General features: G+C 43.2%; 1 protein-coding gene across 1 annotated transcript in view; it reads left to right on the forward strand.

The window, feature by feature from the left end:
• RAB11FIP4 (RAB11 family interacting protein 4) overlaps positions 1-24910 on the forward strand; it is a gene marked incomplete at both ends in the record, with an annotated part of 120894 nt that overhangs the window by 47905 nt on the left and 48079 nt on the right. The window contains one exon of the mRNA XM_082008306.1: positions 4605-4693. Coding sequence (XP_081864432.1) covers positions 4605-4693 — 89 coding nt within the window. The remainder of the gene's footprint in view (positions 1-4604; positions 4694-24910) is intronic.

Genomic DNA, 24910 nt, shown 5'->3' on the forward strand with positions numbered 1-24910 from the left:
CTGAGCGAACTGAAAAAGGTTCATATCAGCCCCTTCAGTGACTTGTAAAACACTTTCTTTATCTTTCCTTAGGACTAACAATGATCCTGTCCTGCGTCTGGACGGCCAGCACTGTGTTTTGAGAGTTTACAAGTCTTAGATATTTTCAAGAAAGGAAAAATCTTAGCTGGCTATTTTCACAAGAAAGAAAGGATAAATGACCTAGTGGTTTTGGTGCTACTTAGTCTGCTGAAGAACAAGAATTCTACTTCTGACCAGGGACAGGTCACTAGCCATTTTACTTTACTTTGCCCTGCAAAGTGCAAATAATTCCAAGCTCCTATGCTGCTCCCTAACCCAGTTCTGGCCAAATGAACTTACGCATTTTTAATATTAGGATAAATGGTTTTTAACTCAGATAATTTTGACAGACCAGACTAGAGAGTGACTCAGTGCTTCGTTAAACAGGAATTGATAGATGTCTATGTGTCAGAGAGTCTTCTGAGTGGCACAGAGAGGCTGCCTCTGTGCTGGCTGTCCAGGTGTCTTTAGTCAGAGAAGAAAATTCAGCAGCTTCTGGCCACCCTCATTTTGTGATCTGAAGTTAAATTCTTTCTCCAGATAGAGATTTTTCCCAATCTGTGTCACCCTGCAGAGTGGTTTATTTATATAAACCATTTATATGGTTTATATGCACAGCCCTTTAGCAGAGTGTTCCTCCACAGAGGGCATCCTTCTGCCGAGCTGCAGCAGTAAATACACAAGAACTATTCCATGGTTAGCTCTTTGCCTTTACTGACTGCCTCACTACGACTGCAATGCAACTAACTCTTCTTGCCAAGTGCTGCCCAAAAATGTAGATGAGATTTTCCCAGGCGTAGCAAGGGAGAGAGAACATCAGGCACATTAATATCTTACGATACAAGTAGACATCCAAATAAAGTATCGCTAATCAGCCATGTAAGTGGCTTTCAGTTTTACCATTTCCTGGAAAATGAAGTTAGAGCAATAAAGGGACATCTTAGTGCAGGAGGTCCTTAAGGTAGCCAGGCATTATTTGCTTATTTGCATGGGTTATTTATGGACAGATTCTAGCCTTGGGCGTATACTGCTGCACAGCTTGAAATATCTATCGTGGCAGTTCTGCAAGCCTAGGCAAGCATGTCTCTTCTGGTAGCAGAGCGCACCATGTGTGCCAGGCTAGACTGCTCCCTGTACAAATTGTTGTCCAGTACCTTAAAATTTCCATATTGAGATTTACCAGAGCAAACCTTGATTTTTTCATTGTTTTCTGTCTGGACTGTGACACACTAACCTAGCTCACTGGCATTTCCCAGGATGCAAGCCAAAATATATTCTGGTAATAAGAAGACATATGCACAGTATTTGAGAAATTCCTGTGTCCCCTCTTTATATTATGCCCCTGTGTAAACCTGTTGGAGTACTTGGAAAATTCAAGTCATCATTCTGATATGGGGAGCCAAAGGTGAGATATTAACACTGTTGCAGAAAAACACCAGGTGAGAAAGCTGATGCATTTTGCAACAGTGTGCCAAAACCCACCTTCCTGGCGATAAGGCATGGCCCAAAGAAAAGACTAGCACAACAGTCCTCCAGACTTAAGAGATTCTGATCTGTGTCTTCACAGGGAAAAAAAGCAACAGAGGATTTATTCTCTAAACACAGTTCTTAACAGGAATAAAACCAGTGGCACAATCCTAAGACGGCCACTGGCTTCAAGAGTCTTTCCATTGATGTGATGGATGTTGGAACAGGTTCAGATGTCTGCAAGGTAGCAATGATGTGTTTTAGTAATCTCAGAGGAAAATGACCTCTCAGCATTTCCTTCTCTTCTTCCCTTTTTTATGGAGTGTAATAACGTGCAAATCTTCCCTGCAGGATGAAGAGATCCAAGCTGTCATGCCAGCTTGCATGCTAAGCAAACCTCTCCCACAGGGGACACTGGTTGCTGCACACTTAAATGTCACCTTTGCAGAAGGTCATAGTCTCAGATGAACCCATATCCTGAGTCTGTCAGTGCTAGTGGAAACTTGGCCTGTGACTTCAATAAAAGCAAGATTTGGCTTCATTTGCCATTTTAAGCTATGCAGCTAGGTAAACAAATTGGATTAAATGCCTGGTGATGTTCTGGAAATGGGTCAAATGCTTGATCAGCTTCTGTGGTTCTGGATCGGGACATAAAAGCCTGTGCCAGGTGGCTCATGAAGAAGTGGTGAGGGCTGCCTTGAGTGGGTTAGGTACAAAGCAGGCAACTGCTACAGCAGGCACTGCTTTTCTCCTGTGTTTTTAGTGAATAAATTGTAGGCTTGAATTTAAACGGCCAAGGACTGTCATGGAGGAGTCTGTTCGAATGGATGGACAGAAAAATTAAAGAATGTGATCAAGAATAATCTTGAGTAAGAACTGAACGGCAAGGAGGGGATACGGAAGACCTTGCAGCTAAACTGTGGATTTGAGACCCTGGAGATCTGGGAGCTATTTGTGACTCTAGCTCTAACAGACCAGTCTGCCTGGCATTTTGAAAGGAGGCAAGGCAGAAAGGTTTCTGACTTCCGTTGTTTTGGGCAGTTAAATCCTTCTCTGAAGACCCCCAGCTTCTGTGACTTTTCCCCACCAAAGAAAAAAGTTGGGGGAGGTGATAACTTCTCACCTAACAGGCTTAAATGACTGCTTAGAGGTCTTTAGCTAGAAGCACTGTTAGTACAACTGAATTAGAAAAATAATGCTTGAAATCATGGCTGAAGATATTGTCGTTTGGAATTTTTAAACTGTGTAAACACACTCCATTACCCTAATTTACATCCAGTACTGTGTAGCACTTCCCATTTATTTTCTTTTTTGCTGGAGATAACTCACTTCAATGACTAGGTGTTCCATATCATGCAGAGACCTTTTAGCAAAGTAAGCGGTTCATGCATGTAAAGACTGTCACAGTGGGTGCTGGCACAAGGCAGTTTGATGAGTAATAAGCTTTCGTTGTTGATGTCAAAAGGTACAAACAGTAAATTGAATTCTCCTCTGTAAGAGGACTAGAGAATAACCTCAGTCAAGCACAGACTGACACACTTAATGATAAAATCAAGAGAAAGAAAAGGATCATGGCTGGGTGGGAAATATGAGAGTCACAGGCAGGGCAAGTTATGTAGAAAGATGCCCTCCCTAGGCAAACAAGTTTAACATCGTGCCTCTATCAGACAGTAAATTTTTTTTTTATTGTTATTCCCAGGTGAGGTCCTCTTTGGGAGGTGACCCTAACATATCATTCTTGCCCACTAACTTCTCCAGCAAAGTGATAAAAGCACACAAGTGTGCAATTAATAATTAATTTATTCTCTGTTCTGTGCCACTTGAGAATCTCACTTTGCTGCAGAAGCTGGAAAAGGGAAAAAAAGTCCTGCTGCCTGTTGTCCATGTGACGCTCCTGAGATCTTAATGGTTGCTTTATTCACCGTGTGCTGCCTGTGTGCTGGAGACAGGGACAACATATTGATCCCCCATAGCAGGCTTCCTCTATCTGGTCACCTTTTCTGTTAAGTACTCCTTTCCTTTGTAAGGGACTCCCCTCCATAACCACAAAGTATCTTTACCCCTACAGATGTTATTCCTTTATTTTAAAAGCAAAGAGAGAAGATCAGCTAACAGTATAAACCTGTGTAGTTCACAATTCCTTACATTACTCTGTTTCCTCTGGCTCACCTTCCTCATGAGTGGGTATCAGTGTGTAATGTCACAGCCACATGTATTGTGTTAGCGATGGGAGGGCAGAGCGAAATACTGCTGGATAATTGCAGCTTCCAAGTAGGATAGTGTACAATACATGCTGAGAAGGTTTCATGCAGTTTAGGCCCAAGGCTGTAGGCTGGTTATTCTAAAATAACCTGGCCTGATATTACTGCTTTCTGCAGCTCAACGTGCCAAGTGTGGTCACTGGTAATTAATGGAGATTGAGGCATTTGGTGATTTCAATGTTTTTATATTTGTCTCAGTTTTCAGATGAGAGGACTGAGGGAAACACAGGCATTGATTTTTCCAGCTGTTAATGTGGTTGTTAACAAAAGCAGACAGAGAAGCTGAAAATGTCCAGTTGCAGTGCATAGATATTTGCTTGCCAAACACTGTACCCTCTGTGACAAAGCTCTGTTTGAAGGGTGATTTGTGACATTTAGGTATTGCCCCTTTGTCACTTAGACCCGAGAAAATCAGAAGCAGCTCCACTGGACAGTAATGTGCAACAAACACTGGCTTATGCCAAGCCTGCAAATCCACTGTTTGACTTCAGAGTTTTGGGTTGATCAGGTGTGGCTTTCTATCCCGCAGGAGAGTTTACCAAGCCAAGCAATGCTCAGCTTTCAGTTTCATTGCATATAGTGTATCCTTGCCGAGAGCCAGCATTAGTGTAATTGCACTTAAATGCTGAGTATGTGCTGTGCAGAACTCTGAAGGCAGAGCTTTGTTACAGCTATTTAAACATACTCCAGAGCTAGCTTTCAAGGTTTTGTGCATATAGATTAGCTGCAAACCTGTGTTTCTTCCTCCATTGTCCATGCAATCTCTGGGAAGATAAACTCTCCAGCTGACCATTTGCTCTCGTTTCTCTTTGCTAGGCTGTGAAGAGTTACTAAAAGATGTCCTGACTCCTGAAAACTCTGGGCCTCGACACTATGAGCCACAGTATGTTGATTACTATTACCAGGTAAGAGAAGCACTAATTTTGTCTCATATTAGTTGGCTGAGGAAGCGCTGGAGTAATGTGTAGTTGGGTCATTGTAAACGCTGCTGTTTTACTTGGCCTGTTGACTGTTAGCAAGCCTTCCATACTGGTTTAAGCTGCATTTAACACGAGGTAGCTGTCAGCTGGTGTGAGAGAATTTAGGACTTGAACAGCATTCCTCTTACAAGCCTCAGTATTCAGTTGGCTGTGAAGGGAGACATCACATACAAACTCACTGGCACCACACAGGTGGAAAACACTGTATCTAATTAAATTAGTCAAACTGCAGGTGAACAAGTCCTCGGAGACCTTCTGCAGATAATAAACAGGGACTCGACAGCTATTGGGAAGCAGAAACAATACACCTTTGGTAACCTTGATAGTATTTTTGGCTGGTGGGTATAACATATTTTCAAACCACTAAAGCTCTTCATCTGTATCCTTAATTTGACAGTGTCTGCTCAGTCTAACAAGCAGAACAATGTTAAGTTTCCTTTAAGCATCTATTTGTCTCTTCTTCATTTTACTTTGGTTTTAATCGCCTCCACCCATGTAAATTCTCAAGTTTGAAGATACAGTTGGCATTGTACATTCAGATAAGGATTGACTGTCAATGGTGTTAAAAGGCTGCAAGTGATCCTGAAATCATTAGGGAAAGCATCTTACCTTCCCAGGTGATGAAGTATGAGAACAATACTCATATATTGAAGAAAGACATGTGATAAGCATGCTGGCGTTACACTTCATGGTGTCGTACAAAACGGTTTCCACTGTTCATACAGAAGGTGTAGACACATTTCCTTCACCTCAGTGCAGAAGATGCCTGTCACAAGATGAAAGGAACCCTCCATGACTGCAAACAGGAGGGCAGAATTTGGTCATAAACTTTCTTAAGACGGAAGAGTTGTCTGGGCTTACGGCTCTTTTTGCTTGATGAAAATGACAGGCTGGTTTTAGGACCTGGGCTGTTGTAGGCTGACACCACCTTCACTCCTCTTTTTTTCTAAACCCCTATGTTTTTGTAACTGATGACATAGATACCTGACATGCTGTTGCTTGGTTACCTTAATAGATATCATAAACCAACCTCCCTATTTTGCAACAGATGATAGAGGCTATAAAATGGAAAACTGGTTCCCTGCAAACACTTGCTGTTCCCCTATTGCTATGCAGACATTGCAGGCTGGTTCTGACACTCTTTGAAGGCAGGCATTATGGTCGTTGGATCTTTATTCCTCAGGGTTTCACATCTGCTGTGACCCAAAGATGTGCTGTGGAAAGTGCTTGAAGGCAAACTGTGAGATGGCTGCAAACTGCACCACTCCTGCCACCTGTCCGCCAGGAGACAGGGTAGGCCTTCTGATGTCCACCAGAAACCCCGTATGGTTCCTACAGTGGGCGGCACCACTGCAGTAGAGTCAGCAGCTGTGTTTGCCCACTTTAATTGGCCCAATGCAGTATTTGTGCAGCCTCTGAGCAGAACCAGGTTCTTCCACATCTGCCCACAGGGCAGATGAGCTATCATGGTGGGGAGAGGACAGGGAACAGTGCTGTGTTGTACACACCATGCTTATCCTATAGCTCCTCTGCACAGATGCCCTCCAGAGGCGATTGTTTCATCTACTATCCTCGGGTTTTTCAGGTGCAGTTTAGAATCTGCTCGCTAGATGTCAGATAAAGACTGGGAAAAGGCTGTGAACAGGCGCTGCACTTCCTTTAAGGATCCTCTGCTATGGCAGAATTTGGAGTTTTCAATCTGATGAAGCAGAGGAGAACTGAGGCCCAGGTAGATTTGAGGTTATCACCATTGATGGGATTTGTTCCCCGTTCCCAAGGAAGTGTATACTGAAAGCATAAGAGCTCTCCTTGCATCTCCCAGACCTCATTGAGTATGAATTCCTGGTGATGTAGTCGAGTTTACGGGCAGCTCACAAATGGCACTTTCCTGTCTAATCTGATTTTCATCCCATTATACCCTTTGTATGTCTGTCTAATTCTCAGGTGCAGTGAAATTCTCAGGCGGCAGAAGGATACATCTGCTGTGATGGCACAAATAGATATTTTAAAAGGGAATGCATCCCTTTTATTCCACCCCAGGGGTTGTACTTAAACAAGGGCAGGTACTGAGCTGGTTCATTGTTACACTGTCTCTGTATTCACAATGTGAGGAAGAGGAGATTTAGCCTTGTCACATGTTATTTCCTCTGTACCCTGCTTTCACCTTTGCTTCCCCACCCAAGTGCATGCTCCCTGTATTGTAGCTTTCTGAAGCCCAAAGGCAGAAACCTGAAGAGGTGAAGGTAATGCCAAGTGGGATGAAACGGCAGAAACCACAGTAAGGTGCTGAACTGATCCGGCTGTTTATGTATGTTGAGTCAAATGGCGAAGAAGAAGCTGCCAAGCCTCCAGCTTTAATTGCAACCAACTGGATGCAATTAATTTAAATTGATACATAAAATCGCCTGATACCAGGAGCTTGGGGCTTTTCATTTGACGTTTTCTAAATGGTCATCTTTTTTTTTTCTTTCAGTGTAAACAAGATCAAAAGCTGACAAGGTTTTAACATCTAAAAACTTTGTCCCAAAAGGAGAAAAAAATCCTATTGTATATGCAATTGAAAATACGAAGACCATTCCATGGAAGGTTTCTAATGGTCTATAATGAGAGGCTGTGTCAGTGATATTTCAGGTGAACAGAGAGCTCTTCCTCTGAGCTCAAGTCTGTTGAGGTATGATATGCAGAAAGCAAAGAGCAGCACTTTGTTACTACAGGACTCTTGGATCAGTGGGAAATCTCCCACTGACTTCCATCAGCATTGAATCAGGCTGCAAAGAATATGTTAGCACATACAGAGAAAGCTGGTCCAAAGAAACTTAGGAGTATGGGTTAGCAGTTAGGAGTTTGCAGTTGTAGAGCTTCTCAGCTCCAGGACCTACAAATAAACCTGCCCTCTCTGTGTATGAAGTCAGGGTCTGTTGATTTGGTTAAGGTCTGTATTGTGCTCCTTTTGAGGCACTGCTTCAGTCAAGTGCTGTTTATTAGTATAATTTCTGTCCCTTTAGAGAGATAATAGAAATGCTCTGAATTTGCCAGAAGCCAATTATCGATCCTGAATTCCTTTCACAGTGTTTGCTGCTGTGGTCTCAACTCTTGTTTTGGCTCCAGTTTGAAGGGAGACAAAAGTCTCCCTAGTCCAGTGTGCAGGATTTGCTTTGTGGCAAGCATCTGGTAGCACTTCAGAGCCCCTGGATAGCCTTTTGGAGATGATAACCAACAAAAAGTCTACAACTGAAGAATGTGTGTGAAAACCCAGATGCAGATTTAGCCAGCTCAAACAAAGCAAAGTGCCTGTGTCTAGTATTTCCGAATGGCTGGCTCTTGGGCCTTCCAGGGCACCTAGCCAGCTGAGAGTACTAGCCACAGGACTCAGAGGGAATTAGGCTGGCTGCATCTGCAGCTCCCTGGCCAAGATTTGCATTGCAGGCCCTGAGAAGCAGTGACCTGGGCCTAGGTGCTTTTCTGTCTGCGCACCTAAGTTTGGGGAAACAGGAATCAGCAACAGGAGCTTGATTTTTCAGCTCTTCACCTGGTGTATTTTGGCTGTTCAGATTTGAAGGGAGCCTCTGTCTAGATCACCCAGATAGATGACAGAACTGGAGGTTGAACAACAGATCTTAGAGCCTCTCATCACCAGGTAGCAGGGTACCTATTTGAGTAGCTGCTTATAATGGGACAGACTATGTATTCTTATATGTGAGTAACTGCCTTTTCATCTAAAATCAATGCCCAAATGCCACACGTTCAAACCCAGTGGAAGAGCATGTTGTAAGAGACAATAATAGCAGGGTCCTTGTTTCAAACAAGGCTATTTGTATTTTATTAATTGTTGCTGTATTGAGAGAGTGAATCTGCCTCTTAACAAGGTACAGGATGATTGCGGCATGTCAAAGAATGAGCTGCCTTTTCAGTCCTCTGTGTGTTCGCCTGCTTGCGAAGTGATTAATTACGCTGTATGAACAGCAGAAAAATTGTTGAAACATGACAAATAAATTGCATTTGCCCTCGGGATGGAGCTGGGACTACTAGCTGATCTGCTGCTTTGAAAATACTTTCAGTAGCAATTAGGAGTCCCCCACTGGCTTCTGAAAAGTTATTTGCCCACTAGCTGCTTGAGGATATCTGCTGACACCCGTGTCAGAGCAGAGGGGGTCTTGCTGCACTGGAATAAAACTGTGATCCGAATGGGTTTTTCATTAGGCTCTGGAAGAACACAGAAGTCTGAGACACAGCTGGACTGAGGAAAGGTGAAGGGCCATTTGCATAGGTCTCCTTTGTCAGCCTGGAATTGCAGTTATTATGTCCAGTTGTGCTGCCTCTTGTTATTTATTGAAAAGCAAAACCCAGGAAAGCATTGAATATTTTATTGAGCTCAAACTTGCAGTTCTCCTTGTCTTGTTGTTCCCATCTTAAATAAAGCTCCAATTTTTTTCCACTGAGGACATCCCTTTCACCAAGAACGCCAACAGTTACAGCAATGCTAGTTTGATAGTAAACAAATCCCTCTGGGTCACTTCAGTAGAGAGGAGCAAGCAAAGACATGTAATCTTACCTGAGCCCAAGAAACATCTGCCCTACTCTAGTTTCCCAAAAACCTGTTCTGCCCAGTTTGGGGTGGTGTCTACCACGAAGACAATGACTGTCAAAGAATAGTACTAAACTGACACCACAAGCTAATGCAGATCTTTACTAAAGATAGCACCACCCATCCTTCAGAGCTTGACTGTTGATGTATTTTTATTTTTTGTGCAGACCTGTCAGGGCTGAGCCCCTAAAAAAAAGTCTTACCATATAGTTTCTCTGGGTCTGTGCACCCTCGTTATATTGAGCTCACTGATCCTTCTGGAAGCTGAAGCAAAGCTTGAGTGAAGGATGGCCGATCCAGTGGGGAAACTTTGGAGAGTCTGTAACCAGAATATTTTGTATTTTTCATTTCATATATGCTGTGTTTTGAAGCAGTGGCTCCACCTTAACTATCAAGTTACAAGTGTTCTTGGGCAAAATGATTGACCTCATTTGTCAGGAGAGTTTTCTTGATAGTATTTTTCCTAACATTAAACCCAGGTGTTGCCTAACTGTTAATGTGAAATACATCTTTCCTGCTGCCTTCTGTGGTAGCACTGGCAGAGACACCTCTATCTTAGTAAAGGCAAAGCAGCTGTTATTAAGTTGGAAATACTTTTCCAACCAATAGCAAAGACAAAAAAACAGCCTATGCAGTAAGGAGAAGCAATGTTAAACACAGAAAAACAAACCCAAAAAGCTTTCTTTTTTTCTGTTTATCAGCCTCCAGTTTTCTCTACCACCCACACTCTCTTAGTCATCCTTGGCTCCCGTTGTGTTTTCAGCCTTGCAGATGCTTGGTGTCTGCCTTGGGTGTGAAGACTTCCCTCCCTCTGCTTGAGACTCTTCGGGTGTTTATGCTATGCAGCAATCAGCACAGTGCATGTTTGCAAATTGCTTCCTTTACCAAGCTGCTGGTGGGCTCTTCTGTCCTGCTGTCACTGTGGGACCTGTGCTGTGATGATGAGCAGCGCATCCTAATGTCTTTCCTCAAGAAGCTGGGAGAGAGGCTGCATCCTCATTCCTGCAGTAGTCAAAACCTGGGACGTGCATGCCCCTGCTGAAATCAGTAGAAAGACTTCTCAGACCCTGTCAGGAGCTTGGTCAACACCTTGGGTTGTTCCTGAGGTGGTTGTTGGCTGAATCCCTCACTGGAGAGGCAGAGAAGAAAAACTTGATAAAGCACAGCTGTTAAGTTACAGAGAGAAAAAAGTCCATGTTCTTAGGCAGGACTAGGCAGGATTATACACAGGCAACACATTGTCTGCGCCAATGAGAAGTTTGTTGTAACTTCTAAGGGCAACACTCTCAGCAATTCATTTTTTCCTATTTTTTTCCAAGTGTCAGAAAGCAACATTAACTACAACTGCCAAGAAACCCCCAGTGAACAATTACCAAGAGCAACAAAGAGCACAGCGTGCCCCCATTTGGGACTAATTTACATGGAAATTGCCTGCTTTCACCTGGCAATATTCTGAATTATATTTTTTATGTTTGTGCATACATGTGAAAATAAGTGTCCTTGGTACAAAACACCTGCATAAAAATAATCTACCTCTCTGGCTGCTCAAGCTGATTACAAAACGCTGCCCTGAAGAACTGCTGTACAGAGAATGAGCAGTTTTGCACTCGGGGCAAGGTAGGCATCTTCCAACAAAATAGATGCTGACTCCTTCAAAAACAGCCATGAAAGAGATTGAGGATTATTTTCTTTTTCAAAACCAGTTTGAATTTTTGATTTGGTGGAACATCACACACTGACATTTTTAAATGGGAAATTACTTTTTCCCTGACTTGTTTTTGCTTGGTTGTTATAATAAAGCACACATAAAATAATACAAAAGAAGTGACATGCTCTGGCCTGGTCAAAAAATATTTCTTCCCTTTCTCAAAACGTGTTTTGGATTTTCTTTTGAGAAAAATCCAAGGTTTTGACCTCCTCATCCTGAGCTGGGCCAAGAAAATATTTTGAAATCTAGGAGCTCCTGGACTGGGAGAAATGTTTTCCCACGCAGTTCTTGCCACAACACCCTGGTAGATGGGCTTTTCTCCCTCCAAATGCAATCCTGCTGTCTGAGGCCAGCAGGAGACTGCCCAGGGCTAGGGGCGTGACCTGAGAGAGATGTTGCTTGAGTTTCCATAGCCCTCAGAATGGAGTATCTCAGTGCAGTAGGGTTTATTCAGAAAATGCCATCTTCTTGGGGTTGGGAAGCTGGCTGGCTGGTTTGAAACGGGCCATCCTTGTTGTGACTTGGTGACGGAGGTGAAGTTTCAACTGTGGTGTCCTTCCAAGCATCTATAGAAAAGTCACCTTGTGCACTTACCTTTGTTGTTAACCATGACTCTTTTTTGAGTATTTATTTCTGTTCTGTGGCCCAGGTAGGGTTTTGTATACCATTCATAAGCTTTGCCATTTGAAAGCCAGTCACCTATCTCTTTGGTAGTACCTCTGTTTAATAGACGTTTTCTGCCTCATCCCTATTTTTTCTGAGGCATTATCTTCAAGCTTTTAATCTGCTGATTTTCTGACTGAGCACAGTTTTGGAGGTGGTTTTTTTGGAACTGTCAGTTGCCATGGCAAATTATTCCTCCCATCCTTGTCTCTCTATGGATAAACCAATTTAGGCTGGGGCTCAGTCTTTGGGTAGAGGCTGTGAAATGACTGAAAGCTAAAAGTTGGTCTCTTCCTATTGAGGAAGCCGCATCCCTATTGATTTAATCCTTCGGGTAAGTATGGCTTTGTGGTTTAGTCCTTTTTGCCTTTTGGTTGCTGTACTGAAAATCTGTCCACTTTAATTTGTGGTGTGTCTTGAATACAGCATTATTAACAACATAAGCAAAAGAAATATTATGACAGCACTTACTGTGTACTGTACTCCCATGAAAGAAATACAGCTGCTCGGTCAGAGGATGGTAAATGAGTCTTGATTCTAATATATGGCCTTTAAGGAATACCAAAAAACCTGTAATAAAAGTAGCCATGTAACAGGCAGTGTATGTAGTGTCGTTTGGGTTTCTTGACACTTGTGTGACAAGATGAGGATATTTTTGCCCTCCAATTAATAAACCTGAAACCCTTCCCTTTCCTCCCTATCCCTATCCCTATCCCTCTTCATATCTTTTCTCCTTGCTGCTCAGAGAAATTTATGCGCATTTATGGAAGATTTTGGGACATAGAGTGTTCTTGGAATGTTTTCAGTGGGAAGGCTGTGAAATTGAAATATAAGATTTTTTTTTCTTAGTAAAAAACATTGGTTTAAGTAGGTTTATTTGTTTTAGCAGGGTTCAAATACATGATTTCAGAGCCTCAAGAATTGCCCCCAAAATGACCCATGCAGTTCATGAAATTGCCCAGTACTTTTCCTAGTTAGGAAAGCTTTAGGACACCTTCCTTTTAGGACTTCCTTCTTACTTTTCACACCCAGCCCTTGCAATGTCCAAAATCCCCACAAAATCACGTGGAATTTGGCCTACCCATTCGAGTGTCTCCCCCCGCCAGATTTTCCCACCTGCCTCCCACTGTAGGAGACTACCGCAGCGAGGTGCTGCGCGGCGGGAACTGTGGCACTGTCCTCTATCAGAGGCAAGGAACTGTTTAAAATTAAACCACCGTACTCAGCTGGGCTCACAGAGCTAAAAATTACATCTTGATTATCTTATCTATTTTTAGAAGCTGGAGAAGAATCAAAATGTGATTTTTTTTTCTTTTTACATGCTGCAGTGGAGAGTGTATTTGTCTGGGTGGAGGCAGGCTTTTCCAGTACTGTCACACATCTGCGCTGTGATAAGCAATTTGTGACTGAACAGGAAGAAAAAATAGGCCAGCCTACAAGAGAGTATCTAGGAATTACACCCTGAGGGATTTGTGCTACACTGCCTCCAGCAGCTGAAATAACAGCATGAAATTGCAATTAAAAATTAAAAAGAGATATGGGCTATTTGACCTTCTTTTAATCGGGGACACAGAGGCCCTGTCTAGAATAAGGATGCAGAGAAATGCAGCTTCTCTTGGGCGATTGCATGCCAAGAAGAGGCGCTGAAGTTCATCCTAAGCTCGGTAGAACAGACAGATTATTTCTTTCCGTCCGACACGGCGCTTGCAGAGCCTGGCCCGGGTTGGGAGCTGTGTGTACGCGCCTGGGGCAGTGCCAGCAGGTACGGGGACTGCCGCCCGCCAGGCAGTGTTTAGTAGTAGAGTGAAACAGTCCTTGCTCCAAGAGCTATGGCCTGAACAGATGAGAAATAGGAAAGAAACTGTCAGCTGTTACGTTTTGTAAGTTTACAGAAATCCAGGCAAGATTAATTAGGCCCCTGAGAGGCCTTGTTAATTAGGAGGTTTGCTGTTTGGCTCACCTTTTTGCCCACAGTGTTACTGTAATTACCCAGTTGACTGTAATATCAGTTGGGGAACACAACCATACAATTACACACATTTAGGTGGATGTGTACACTGGATCCTAGGCTTGCTTTGGTACTTGGCGTTATGATAAGCTACTAGCAAGGTTAAATTGGAATAATAATGTAGCCATAGCAATGTTGATACAGAATTGACGCAAATGCTGATGAGCATTTTGGGCTGACAGGGTGAACCTGGCAGCCGAGTCTCAAACCACGTGACTAGGAACTGTTTGGAAAGGGAATGCATAAAGTAGACACAGTAAGGTAAGAAAGGCATATCAAAAAGTGTGATTCCTTGGAGCTTTTCCCAGCCTGTGTAAATAGGACTGTGATAACAAACAATTTGGCTTTGCAAGAGACTTTGATTTGTTCTTAGCCGAGGAGCCCCAGAGCCTGCCAGGAGACATCCTGCCAGGATGCCTAGTGTGCACCCTGCTCATTTGTTGCCTTTCTACATAAGTCTCTGGTCACTCGGTGTATGGTTTGTGGCAAAGGCTTTCTCCGTATGTGTTTGTGCAGCACCATGTAAAGCCAAGGCAGGATAATGACTGGAGGGGAGAAAGTTTGCAGGCTCTGCACCCTTTCATAAATATATCACAAATACATAAATATGGTGTAAATATATTGTAGAGCTTTGTCCAGTCATTTTTATAGAATAGGGCAATACTTAGGTAAACTTTCTTGCCCTTAGTAGAAATTTATTCATAACACCTCATTTAAAATGGGGAGAATTTTCAACTTATACATACTGAATATACTACTGCCTTCTTCCCGCAGCAGATAGGACATGTTTGGCTTGCTTTGGTCACAGAGCAATATAGACAGAACCTCAAGTATTTTTATATATTCTCCACAAGAAGTTTTCTATATCGGTACCTGTTCTGCATTTATTACTGGCATGTGTATGTTGAAAAAATTACTGCTATTTGTTGCTCCAATGAGTTTTTCATTACTGTGTCCTTGAAGGCTAATGTCATTGAGATTTGTTGGGGTAACTAGGGCATATGTCTTTCATCAGGAGATGGGCCATATGGTTACGATGCCCTAAGGCACACTCATGGAAAAGTCGAGTGCATGGAAGATGGGAACCTGTCCAGAATAGTGAGGGATGTTTAGGAACCACTAAGAACTGCTGATCAGATTCTTAGATGGTGAAAATCAGCCTAAGAGCATGAAAGAAAGAAGCCTATGTTCCCGCTGAGGTTCTTTTTTCCCTACTGTGTAAGCTTTTAAGACTGTTACAGTAAGAATTTTTCCATATATATGCCTCCTTTCAACTTTACAGCTTCACCTTCACTAGGGTCCTCTTTTGTCTTTTAAAGATTCAGAACTTAAAATGGTTTGCTATATCTAGACCTTTAAAAGGAGGTCTCTGACATAAATCTCTACATTTTAGACTAGTGTATTTCTTGGTATCTTTGCTCCACTGGCTTTTTGTTGCAGTCCTCAGAATATTCATAGACGAGTTTCATAATTTTTTTGCTGTAGGAATTTCTGCTGCTATTTGGCTTGATGGCTCAAAATTACTGCAGTGTTTTCAAATGAATTTTCTCTCTGCATTGTACAAGAGAGCTCACATCACGAGTGATCTGAGACTGAACGAAGAACTGATGTCCTACTTTCCCTTCATCCATTCACAGCAGAACAATCTCTTGAGTGCAGTGTGGGCAAAGCTGAGCTCTGCAAACTGAGGAGATGGGTGTACAGAGACAACTTTTCTAAAATGTATATGTAGAAGGACTGCAGTGAAGAATGAAGGAAAAAGGAAGGGGGAGGTGAATTCTCAAAAATCAGAGAAAAGTAAATCTAAGAAGTTAAAGTTTGGGAGATTAAAGGAAAAACGATTGGGAGGAGTCTGAACTGTAATTACGATAGTTCAACTGCTACTTGTGGAGAATTGGATATTCTGCAATTGTTTAACTTTATCTAGTATCCCCCAGTTATCCCAAAGGACTGCATGCACCATACAACCTCTAGGCCAAATCTGGAAATCCTAATTGAATTATAAGTATTTACTGTGGTTAAATTTCCATTGGTAAACTTGGAGAAGGAATTTGGTCTGATATATATGAAGCCTGTGGCTAAAGTGAAAAATAAGAGTTCCTTCTTGGTTGTTTTTGTTGTTGTTGTTTTGTTTTCTTTTTTTAATCTATGCATGATAACAAAATCCAAACCAAGATTATCAGAGGTAATTTGTATCCTTTTTGTGATCAGTTTATCAGCAACAGCCCAGAAACGTTAAATTCTGAGCATGTTGAGTTCATTGTTCTGGAGTCTCCAGGCCTTGTTCAAGTGACATTAATCCTCCCATAAAATAATGCAACTCTTTTCTGGGAGTGGGGGAAGAGGCCTTTCCTGTCTGTGTGTCTGTGGAGTTGCATACACATTTTCAAAGCTGTGGATCCATGCGTTTTCTACCTGCACGCTGTGGCTTTGCTTTTGCTTGTTTATATCTGGGACCACTGAGTGTGTCTCTTGAAGAAGAGGTGCTGAGAACCTCGTTGGTATGCTCCCTCCCTTCCCAGCAGGACATTTGCTATATGCATACGTACTGCAAAAACCTGGGGGCTCTAGGCTGGTAATCAACATAACCTACACCAGCATGGGATTTGGGCTTTAAGAGGTTGTGAAAATCTTAGCTTAAACCAGCAGTCTTTGCTTTCTTAAATACTTGGCTTTTTTAAAGGAGCTTGCACTGATGTTTCCAAGGAAAGATTCATAAGTTGCTATTAACTCTATGGAAAAGTGAGAAGGGAGACCTAAATAATGAATGAAGTCAGTATTTCACTGCATCTGAGATCTGATTTTATGAAAATCAGTAATGCACAGTATTTTGTGAGACTAATAGATAAATATTGCCTTTCATAAATATTTGTTTACCTCTGAACTCTTCAGCGCAAGGATCAACGACCATCCTGTTATGAATCACTCTTTGCAGGGTTTATCTAGCTGCAGGAGCTGCCACAGGTTTCTCATCTGGGAAGCTGCCAGTTAAGTGAAAGAGTAAATCACTGGTTTTCTGTTTCTGCCATATTTTGAAACTTCACTTAAAATCTTTCTGTTTGTCTCATTGCCAAGCCAATGGCGAGATATTACAGGGGAATTACAAAAGGGAGTTTTGTAAATTCAGAGTTTTCACCTGTTTCCTAGTGTGATTCCTTGCCTATAAAGAAACTCTGAGTAAGACTTCTCAGATTACTGCACCATGACAAAATTTTGCTATCAGGAGACATCCTGTGTCATCTCATGGTACTCGAATCAAAGGGGAAAGAGTTTGTGCTCAGATACAGCAGAAGATGCCCTGCCGCGAGTGACTGATATCCTGCCGGTCTACAAAGAAAAGTTTTAGCAGTGAAATGTATTGAATACACTGACCCATGTCCTTCATGAAGCAAAAGCCTAGGGCTGGGGAAAGTCATGGAGCACTTTCTCTGCAGTTACTGAAGATTACTATTTTTTCGCTGTGGACAAAATCATCAGATGTTTCCTGACCTAGAGCCAGGGTATTACTTGCTGTGCTGCTGAGTGACGTGCTTTTCCTCTTGTGTGTAGTCTCTTTAGATCGAAAACCTTTAGAGGAAGAGACAGTCTCTTGATTGTGTTTGTATAGTGCCTGTCATGTGGGGCTCTTCCTTTGCTTCTCTCCTGAGAGGACAGGACCACTTCATTTTAGAGGGAAGAGATGGGAAAGGGAAGAAATCAGCACTATTAGTATATCAATATTTACTGTACCAAATATTCATATTTAGTTTGACTTAGATACTTGCGTTCTGTATAGGCTCACCTTTATGTGCAATGTCGTCTTTCTTGTGAGGGAATCTGATACTCAAGAGAGGAAGGACTCTGCTGAATCCGCTCCCAGGAGCTCAAACTGTGTTAGGATATCCTCCTTTATCTGCTCTCGGCTCATCTCTGTTAGCACAGCTCCTGGGAATGGCTTGTGCAGGTCCAAGTGGGGAGGCACAACATCCTTACCCCAGCTCCTGCTTTCCACTAGGCTGGGGCTGCCTTCGCACTCCTGCCGCTTCCACAGAGCCAGTGGGTAACAAGAACCACATGGACCACACACGTTTCTGTTTCCTGAGGTACAGTTCACCATCTGTAACTGCTTCTTAGATGATGTGGGGTCCCAAAGCTTCCCCCCCAGCTGCTGACAACTCCTCACTGTCTCACAGCACCTCTTTTCTCATGGCATCCAAACACTTCCATATTGACTATGATTAATTAGAACAGAGAGGTGAGCATCAAGGGCAGGGATCACTGTTTAAGAGTAGTTCACTATTTTAATTTGACCAGATTATGGAAATAGAATTCGAAAGGTAACTGGAGGTAGTTTACTCCCTGCTGAAATGGTAGAGAAAGCCACATAGCATTTAGCACAGAGAGGGGCTCTTCCATGACCTGCTCTTTACAGGACATGGGGCACTGCAGACCCCGAGCTGGGCTTGCTCTGCAGTCATGGGGTGTCTTGGTTTTGCATGGATGTTTCCAGCCTGCACTGCTAGTCTTGGTGCAGCTGCTGGTGGGAGTCTTCTTCGTTGGCTTCGTTTACTTCTAATGTTGTATATTCAGAAGTGTCTGTGCAGCACAAGGGCCATTGACAATACTGCTGATTACTTCACATCACTATTTAATTAGGATGAAAGACAGGGGATGAGCAATTGGAGATTTTACACTTGGAAAAGAAATTGATTTATGGAACAATCAGTCTGTTGGCTCTGGCAGGCTTTTCTTCAAAAAAGCAAAAAGAGTATTCTTGTCACTTTTGGGTTGATCTAAATCAAGACGCTGGTGCAGAATTATTCTTCTCAGCCTGTGATTGCAGAGACCTAACAATGGGGCAGAAATTGATCCTCTGTAAAATTCTGTGCGGTACCTCGGGGAGGGAGGTAGGGAGCCCAGGCTCTGGAGCTCTATGAGCCTGGAGCTCGCAATGCCTTAGCGGGACTCGGTTGGAAGGCCTTGCCTGGGCTATACCTTTTCAGTCACAGAGGACTGCTCTTGCTATAGCAAGGCATTTGTGTTCTTTTGCTGATGTAGAATTGCCTGGGAATTAAAACTGAGCTTATTTTAAAAGCAACTATGGGATGTACATACATGTTGTGCTCCCCCATTCTTTGTATAAATGTGAACATCGCCCAAAAGCTGTAGAAAATCCATGTGATGGTGCCTCAGAAAGTCTTGATAGTGCTAATACTCTCACAACTTTGCCCACACTCATAAGTTTTATTGGACAGCTGTATGTTTCTCCGAAAGCTGGGAGTTTTCCCTGCAGCCTTCTGAAAAAAATGCAAATTGAAGAAGGTATCTTGCCTCCTACAGATTTGCACCTGCTGTTCCCTTCTCCATGTCTAGGGCCCAGCATCATCCAGTCTAGCGTCATCACACCCGGCTTTTGCCAGGCTGCCAACAGCCCATATGCAAGGGCTGGCGTTTGCTGTCTGACATGAAACATCTTTCAGATCTTCCTCACAGTTAAGCTGAATCAGAGGTTACATTTTTCCTGGTAAGTCTGCATTTGTCAGGGAGACTTCTCTATGCTTATATTTATAGTCTTATCCATGAAAAGACTATAATAGAAACAAAAGGCTGTTTGCAATGACTCTGAGGCTGCTGCATCACTTGTTGCTCTGGAGTTCCTGGGGCGAACTGTAGGTTTGGCTTAGCTATAGCTGAGTTGCGTTCTCTTCCAATTTCTCTAGCTAGAAAGGGACATGTTTCTGCGATGAGGACGAAGAGATTGATACAAATACTCAGCTAATAAACATTTTTAATGAAAAGTGTACTTGGAGGGACTCTAATGCTAAATACAGGACCAGGAGAGAAAACAGTTGAAATAATTTTCCTATTGCTACACACCTCCTGCGATTTTTGAGAAGGGCAGCTGAACCGTGCCCTCCATCATACCGTGTTGTCCTCCCTATCAGTAAAATAAGGATAAAACTATTAGTTCTGGCTATTTGGATGGCAAGCTGGCTAGCAGAGCACATTCCCCCTGACTGTATATGCTGAGCGGAACAGCCCCCTCTTATCTGTTGACCAGCTCCAGGGAACTGTCTGTGCATTAACGTGTTGTGCCCCACAGCCTGAGAACGGCAGCCACGTCCCTCAGCAAACAACTCCAGAAGGGCTTGACAGTTAAATAATTGCCTCTGCTGCCTGGCTTTTAAGAAATTAAGTGAAACTTAAATGGGAGTTCTGCAAAGTTTGATAGCCCTTCCACTCTGCTGGTATCGTTCACGGTGGGCGTTCAAGCTTCCAGCCTAATGGGGATTTGTGGGAAGGCATCAACTCAGAAAAAATGTCAACAGCACCACAGGTCAGACAAGGACATATTATTATGCACCTTTGAAAACACAGCCAGACTTCACATATCAGCCCAGCATGCAGCAATCATTAGTCACCCTGCATAATCCTCTTGACCTATTTTTTTTTTTTTCCTTTCACAGTGGTCACATTTGAAAATACTGTCTAGAGCTGGTTGGGCTCACACAAAGTTGTTAATTGGGAGCTGTCTAGCTAAGGGGTAACACAGAGGCAAAGTTCAACGCAGTGTGCTCAGCACCCAGACTGTAATGTTAAGCGTTCCCAGGGAGGTGATGGCCAGGAGACCTTGTGTCACCAGTATGCACAGGGCCTTGATTCCTTTTGCCTCCAAAGGGTCTGGGCACCTGGGTGCTTTGGTTTATCTAGAATTAAGGATTTGACAAGATCTGGCCTGGAAGAAGGGTTTGAATGTGAGAAGTGCTAATGGCATTTACAATACAGGAGGAGGAAAAGACTAGTTGGAACAATGGACCAGCCAGCAGGAGACTGCCTGCACATCTCCTTCCCAGAGAGCTGGGTGAGCATGGCCTTTGTCATTAGGGGATTTTTATCGGGTTTGCCACCCTGGTTGCTCCCCCGCTAAGGCTGGTGCAAAAGATGTTCAAAGCAGCGAAGTTCACAGGCTCTGTGCAATGAGGCTGTCATTCACCATCATCTTACAGTAGGCTGCCCTCAGTTATCCTGGAGGGACAAGTGTAGGGTGGCCCTACACAGGTGGCGAGATGTGGAAATGATCTGCAAACTTGGTACAGAGGCTTGTTACTTCCGAGAGATTTATTCTGCATACTATATATATCTGTTAAATTTCTGGAGGCAATGACTACAGATATATAGATGAAGGAATTAGCATAAAAACTGTCTACAATACTTATTCCATTATTGTACTATCAAAGTGCTTCGTAGGCTCTAATGAATTCATCTCACAGCTTCTCTGGGAGCTAGGAAATTGTTATTCATCCCAAGTTTGAAGAAGGTAAATTGAGCTGTTCAGTGTTAAGGCCCAGATAGGTAGCAGAGTCAGACTGGTTTCCAGAAGAGGCAGGTGACTACATACCACTGAGGTCACAGATGATGTCCATCGCCGAGTGGGAACTTGTACCTATGTCTGAGCTGTCTGCTGGGACCAGCTTTTATAACTGAGCATATACAACATTTGGCTATACTTTTGTGCATGTAGGTGGAATTGGATACTAAATTCACAGGCTAATAATTTTCCAGAATGGTTTTCCGTGTCCCTCTGTCTGCAGAGCCCACCCAAATGAAAGGCAGAGTGCAAAAGCAGGGCTGCCATGCCTCAACCAGGGAAAAGATCAAAGCTCTGGTTGTGATGGTGCTGAAGGCATATGCCTTTCTTGCTTACCTACACTAGTTTATGAAGCTACTAGCCTAGCAAGATTAGTAGGTGTCAAATCTACTTTATAAAAATTTAAGGACGGCATTTATAAGTTTGCTGCACCCGTGTAAAAACAGGCATGTTCTAACTAATTAGGTCAGGCTATATTCTGCTAGAAGGAGCTAGTGTTGGAAATCTTGCCTCTCCCTATCATACCAGCCTTCCTGCCTTTGCCTGGTGTCTCAGGCGCCAGAGGTGTATGTGCTGTTACCCTCCAATCCCTACAGGCATCTATAAAAAGTTGCAAGGCTTGATTTGGAGCTGATGGTCATGAAGTGTGGTGCCTACACTGCCGTACACAGGTGGCCAGAAGTTGCTTCTCTCCCACTGCAAGGTTGCATGTTTGTGGTCAGGAGTGGTGCATTCAGTGTACTTATTTGAGGGATGGTGCAGGTAGGATCTTACTTGGTTCTCGCACTTTGTGAAGCTGTTTCCTTGTCTATTTTTGACCTGCTGTGACAGGACTGGGCTGTGTCGGTCTGCCCTGCATGTTTCTAGCTTCCTTAAATCCCTGGGTACTGAGTTACTGTCTGTGCTCTTTTGCTGTTCATTTCCTTGGGGCATTAGGGCAGAAGTGCTTTATGCTGCCATCATCATCTTGTAAGGAGCAAAGAAAAAATGCAGTGTATTCCCTAGATGCCAGGATAACCGTATCTTGACAGCATACTAATTAATCATCTCGTAATCAGGTAATTATTTCCTATGTAGCTGTCTAATTACCATTTAGTAGCCCAGACTTCAGCCTGCAAATAGCTAACATTTTCAAGCAAGGGTTTCAGGGAGAGGAACACAGTGGGCCATGACTCCTGGTGTAACTCCTCTGTCTTCCTTGAATTACTCCTGAGATTAATTTGGTCCGCCAGTTCTTTTAGTCTACTGAACCACACAGCAGCCCTAATTATCACCATATTGGCAACAAGAAAAGAGTACAACCAACTCCATTGCTCAGTGTAAGACTTAGCTGCTATACTACAGCTGCTAATGCGCTCAGAAGTACATCCATATGTTGGCTCCCTATGAGCTCTTCCTAACCTAGCAGATTGTAAGCTAACGAGCTTGAGCCATGCTTTTGGGATCAATGTACAAGATGCTCTTAAAAGACAAGGTTTTATATTAGAGCATGCTGGATCTCTCCATGGTAAGAGAGAGACTTACATGTAAGCCAAGGAAGACCACAAAGATAAAAATTAAAATCTACAGTCAAAGCTTACTTAACATTCATACCTCGAGTGTGTTTTCACCTCTACGTCCGGCTGATTTACTTATGTGTTAGTTAGGTTTCCCAATGTTTGTGATGTATGGTGAGTGTTTGTGTGCATGTGTGAGTCCCACTTCCATGCATCAAAAAATTTAGATTCATTCAAAAATCTTAACCACATTTTGAAGAGAGGCAAGAACCTCAACAACATTAAACTCTTATGTTTCATAAGAGTAGACTTTTGTATGGGTATAGTTAAAGCAAGACAGGCCTTCATTCATGTGACTTTACCGGTGTAAACATGATTTAATACATAGTCACTGTTCCCATATGTGAAAGAAATCAGTGTAGGCTGCTACAAGGCACTTTCCCACTTGCAGAGCTGCCGCTTGGGCTGGTAACATTATTTAGGTGCATGTATTTTGGGTTGTTGTTAACTATGTCACACAATATCTGTGTCAAAGTTATTAAGAGTCCAGCTCAAACAGCATACTTACACTTACCACGATGTTGGGCATGGACACACTGATGAGTTAGTATCTCACATTTTTTTAAAGCTGTGTGACCCTAACAAAGAAATAATTTCATATCTTGGTGTCGGATTTACCCCAGATGTGAATTGCGGCAATTTTCTCATGGTTTTTAGTGCTCAGTTGTACCCAGCTGCGTCTGTATGTATTTGCTGCATGTTTACACCTTCAGCTTTGCATCTCTGTTCATGTGTCCAGACCATAAGACCTTTGTCCAGCCCAGCCTCAGGATGGCCTTGCAAACACTCTGAGGAACTGGAGCGTGTTCAGTTTTCCTTGGCTTGTTTTCTCTCCATTATCTATCTTCATGGTGATAAAGACTGCTGTTGTTGACATCGGAAATGCTCTGACGGGCTTTGCTGTGTGGAGGACACAAAAGAAGGAAAGATGTGCAAGCTCTGCTCTCAATAGCTGGCCTCATGGAGCTTCTCCCCAGAGAAGCCAAGAGGAGGGAAATGGAGACCACATGAATAGCAGGGACTCACCAAGACCATATGCTGAAAGAAGAGCAACTAAAAATAGTCTCTAAGGCTAAATTTGAATCATCTGGAGAGTAACTAGCAAAAGTTTCTGCAAGAAAATCCTGGAAGGAGGAAGCCATGTTTTCAGAAGCAACAGTGCAAGCTGGTAGCAAATAAAGTCTTCCTATGAAAAACTGCCGCTCCATGTGCAGCTGGGCAGACTTCATATCCTTCCCCAGGTCTGCCATCTCCAGTTATGCTGGGGCTCAATCTCATTCTTGCTGGTGCAGTTTTTACTTAAGTCTCTCTCAGGATGGGAATTTTTTTCCAGATTTTGATCGTGTTTCAAGAAATGGAGCTCCAGCAAGTGGATTCAGGCTTTGCAAAAACAGCCAGTCCATGTAATTTCTCTCTTCCTCTGTGGTCTGGAAGTTCCCCGGTCCTAGAAATATGGCAAGATGGTAAAACTTTTTTAAAAATAGTGGTTTTCCTTTGCACACCTTCTCCCAGTGCAAATGCTTATTCCCTCGTCTTCACTCTGCCATTCATTCTTCCCTCTTTGCCAGCTACAGTCTGCTGCTGTGGGTTACCAGAGCTATTTCCAATGCAACACGTTTAATCCGAAATTGAAAAGTCTTTGTGAGCTGAGGCCTCAGTGTCATGTGGTGAATATCTTAGATGCAGAAAGGGATCAAGGTGGCTTCTTAGTTACCAGTAGTTAACACAATCTATTGTGTTTTATTTAATTGCTGTTTTTACATGTCTTTGTATCTCCTACTAGGAAGAAGCGCAATCTGGAAATAAGATAGCTTATAAATAGCTGTGGTTTTGCTGTAGCACCAGGAGAAACTTCAGCTATAGTGCGGCTATAGTGCGTTCTGACAGGCATTGAGGAGGCAGGTTGAAGCCTTTCTGCTATACAATGCTGGGCTACAAAAGCAGCATTACGGCGAGCAGCCCTTGCTAGGCGGGAGTAGCTGATCACAGATGTATGCTGTAGCGTGCGGGACGGCGCTGGCTTTCCAGAGCGGCACGCATTCACGCACAGCTGCCCCGAGAAATAACGGGAGGCGTGGTGCCACGGCCGCACTGCTGTGCCAGGAGCAGGTACTGACCCATCGCGTGGCTGCGGGAGGAAGCTTTGGCCTTCAGGCACTCCTGCCACCAGTTCCTCACCTCCGCGGCCCAGCTTGCTTTGTTTTTTCTCTGGGTACCTTTCAACTTCTCTTTCTTGTGATGGCATTTTAGCTGAGACACGGGATAGACTGCCAA

The sequence above is a fragment of the Phaethon aethereus genome, assembly GCF_964289735.1.
Source record: "Phaethon aethereus genome assembly, chromosome: 18".
In the NCBI taxonomy this organism is placed as follows: domain Eukaryota; kingdom Metazoa; phylum Chordata; class Aves; order Phaethontiformes; family Phaethontidae; genus Phaethon; species Phaethon aethereus.